This window comes from Zingiber officinale, chromosome 8B (genome assembly GCF_018446385.1).
Source record: "Zingiber officinale cultivar Zhangliang chromosome 8B, Zo_v1.1, whole genome shotgun sequence".
NCBI lineage: Eukaryota > Viridiplantae > Streptophyta > Magnoliopsida > Zingiberales > Zingiberaceae > Zingiber > Zingiber officinale.
In genome coordinates, this window is record NC_056001.1 from 94,441,628 (window position 1) to 94,445,305 (window position 3,678).

At 31.3% G+C, this 3,678-nt stretch overlaps 1 protein-coding gene across 1 annotated transcript; it reads right to left on the reverse strand.

The window, feature by feature from the left end:
* Positions 1-1,356: 1,356 nt before the first annotated feature.
* LOC122017205 lies at positions 1,357-3,184 on the reverse strand. The gene is made up of 2 exons (XM_042574760.1): positions 2,773-3,184; positions 1,357-1,738 (listed from the first exon to the last, which is right to left on the reverse strand). The coding sequence occupies exons 1-2, from the start codon at positions 3,055-3,057 to the stop codon at positions 1,646-1,648; spliced, it is 378 nt and encodes a 125-aa protein (XP_042430694.1). The 5' UTR covers positions 3,058-3,184; the 3' UTR covers positions 1,357-1,645.
* Positions 3,185-3,678: the final 494 nt, after the last annotated feature.

A 3,678-nucleotide genomic window follows, 5' to 3' on the forward strand; every position in this document is an offset into this window, starting at 1 on the left:
GTAGATATATGCGCTGCGTACAATAAACTTTTCCCTAGGATCCTATATTACAAGACTTTCATAAATCAAGCTGTCTTTTTATCAATTTTAACTTCGATAAATTATCAATTAAATTTATTTAGTCAAAAATACTTAGCTAATAAACATCGATGACAAATTATTAAAAAAAATGTGCATAATAACTCGTGAAAGAGCAAGACAAAATAATAATAATATAAAAATGATAATAGAGAGAATTAATAATACAATATTAAATATGCTTTTAACCTTCAAAAGCAATTTTATAAAAAAATATCAATTAAGTATAACTAATAAGTATTTTTAATTTATTATCCAAACTTAATTTTGATTATTAAATTAAATTTTTATCAGTAAAAAATTAAAAATTACGAGTCAAATTTTAATAAAAAAATAAAAATAAATTACCAACTAAATCTAACTTTAATATTAAAAAAATTAAAATTATCAATCAAAGCTAACCTGAGTAAAAAAAAATAAAAAATGATCAAATTTAACTTTAATCTATAAAAATTAAATTTATTGATTAAATCTAAAAAAATTAAAATTATTGACTAAATATAATTTGGCTAGTAAAAAATTAAAATTATCGATGAAAATAAATTTTAGTCTAGTCAAATTTAACTTTAATCTATAAAAAATTAAAAATTATTGTTTAAATCTAAAAATTAAAAATTATTGACCAAATATAATTTGACTAGTAAAAAAATAAAATTATCAATGAAAATAAATTTTGACTAAAATTTATTTTAACTATAATTTTAAATATTTAATATATATATATATATATATATATATATATATATATATATATATATAATTTGGTGGGTTCTAATATAATAGAGGCCCTAGGCATAGGCCTTAATAGCCTATGTCTTGTGCTGACCCTGAATATATCATATTGATATTTAAGGGTATGAAAATATTTAGAGTATTAGATGAGTACATAAGACTTGGTTTGAAGTGATTCAAAATTATTTAGGTCCATTAGTCACTTTTGGACAAAATTGATTAATGAAACTTCGTCAAATTTGATATTTTCCAAAAAGAAAAAGTTAAAAGAAACTCATTTGTGATATTAAAAAAAGTTAAAGAAACTCATTTGTGATATTAAATAGTGAGTATCATTATTGTAACTCTTATAATAAGATTTTGACATAATTTCTTTAAAAGTTAAAAAAAATCACTACTCTTTTTTGAGGAGGGAATGTTTGAAGACGTGAATATATTTAAGGGCACTTATAAGAAGCTCCACTTTAACCATGCATAAGTGCAAAGACTGACTTCAACATTCATACTTAAATAAACATCAAATCAAGCATATCAAAATGTAATCAACATAAGATTAAACATTTAATAGCCGACACATAGTCTTGTAGCATTCACGTCAGCAAAATAAATACAATATCTATACAAATTCATAACAATCAAAAGTTTAACAAGGGGAACAACACTAAACAATAGGAAGATTAGCTTGCTGCCTTGGAGGCCAAGAACAATGCAAGAACTTGAACAACTCGAGCTGTCGTTATCGGATGATGTTAACACCTTCGTTTAACTGTGAAAACCGTTGATCAACTGAGGACTAAAATTGTTGCTGATCCATCGTGAATGCTGATGTCCAGACTTAGCTCCTCAAAGCGTGTATCGATGGATTCCTCGAGCACAAACAACTAAGACTTGCACGTGCAGATGAGGCAATTTGCAAATTTTGTCCCCCCTACAATCAAAAATTTTTTAAGTATGAAACCAAAATATACTACTAAGACAACAAAATAATAGGGTTTAGTTTTTCTATGAAATCAAAATATATAGGGAAAAAACTACAAGTAACGAATAACAAACTAAACTTACCAACCTAAAACAGAATTAGATTGGAGAAATAACTACAACATAAGCAATTCGTATAAGATTTCCAATGCAATAGTTACTAGTACAAACTAAGTTTACAAAATAACATGTTAAACTAACTGGGGGGGAATTTTCAGACTGCAAAATAAACTTCATGAGATCAGTATTACGAAATTAAGAGACTTCAAAAATACAAAGACAGGATAGAACCGCAACTTTCCATGAGCATTTTCTTCATGCAAAATTGTCCACATAACAATTCCTATATTATTTCACAAGCAATACTAACTTTACCATTGTACTTGCTGCAATAATAGCCTTGAACAATAGAAAAAAACAGTATATAATGTTTAGAGTTACTATACCATGAAATTCTTGGAATTGAGTTTTTCCTTCATATATTAAATAAAGAATCATCAATTTCTACTTGAAAGTTTACAAATTAGATGTCATAGTCACTTCAACATATCTACAAGTTTTTTCACCATCATTTTTTTGTTGGACATTGAAAAAAGTTAATGCAAGCAAGCTGATTAAGTCATTTGATTGCATACAACTAGTGCACGTATTAAGCAAAGAAATGAGCAGACAATTAGTGAATGCCCAACTTCTCCATAGTTATAACACATTTTTTTCTGCTGTAACTCTCTAGGCAATTCTTAAGACTATGCCCCCACTGTCAGCAAATCAAACATATCTAGAAAGAACATGATTCATTATTGCGACTACTCTAAATGTCTGTACTATCAGAACATGTTTCTATTATGAACCAGGAATACACATTAACTGTTGGGTTCTTAGGCTTTTTGAAAAGTAGTAACTTTTCAATAATTTCTGGCCCAACATCGTGGAAAAACAAATGAAGATGAGAAATTAGGTTAAACAAGGGGGGAAAAAGGCTACCTTCTTCCTTTCCCATACGGCCTTCTCGGGGCACAGCTTGGTGATGTGGCTAGTTGACTTGCAAATATAGCAGCTCTCTCCGGGACGCATCCCCGGGACCCTGAGTGGGTGCTTCCTTATAGCTGAAGTTCCGCTCTTCTTCTTAAAGCCACCCTCCTTCCTCCTCTTCGTGTTTCTCGACTTCATCCCCTTCTCCGCCTTGGGGATAGAAGTGGTGGCATCCTCCGGTCGAGGATTCGTCTCCTCGAGCCTCTTCCGCGCCTCGTTCTGCCTCTTGCTCACCATCGCTCTCCATCGCTCTCGAGCAAGTCGGCGATAATGGGACGGAGATGATGGAGAGCGGCTACGGGAAACGATAAAAGCGGTTCGGGTTTTTTCGAGTTCGGATGAGCACGCGCGCGATGGAAACGAGGTTTGCAAATGCGGAGGGGCAATGAATATGTGGTTTTAGAATTTCCAAACTGACCTACGTTAGGTATTACTTTGGTAAAGGTGAAATTGTGACACTAGCGTGGTCCACGTATTTTGAAAAGGGATAAATTACGAAGACTTATTCAGTCTTAACCGAAGCGACATTTATTTATATATATATATATATATATATATAAAAGGGTACAAGATAATTTAAAATAATATTTGCACTATCAAGAATCAAACCATTCATCTCTAGCGATAAGCTCTGCCCGAGTATCAATGTGTCTACACTCGCGGGGGTAATATTTAGGTATTCCTTGTGGTGATAAAAGGTGAAGTTGTTACCTTAGTAACCCTTCTAGGGTGGCCCCATGTATTCTAAAAATGGATAAATCATGAGGCCTTATTCAGTCTTAGCCGAGTGTCCTTCCTAGATAAGGGGCACAAGATAATCTAAAGCAGTATTTGCACCTACCAAAAATGATTTACGTA

Bases quoted from the DNA above. Each gene is read 5' to 3' on its own strand.
- LOC122017205 (XM_042574760.1), bottom strand. From the start codon at position 3,057: ATGGTGAGCAAGAGGCAGAACGAGGCGCGGAAGAGGCTCGAGGAGACG. The intron at 1,739-2,772 runs GTAGCCTTTTTC...TTTTGATTGTAG, and splicing joins CCGTATGGGAAAGGAAGAAG to GGGGGACAAAATTTGCAAAT.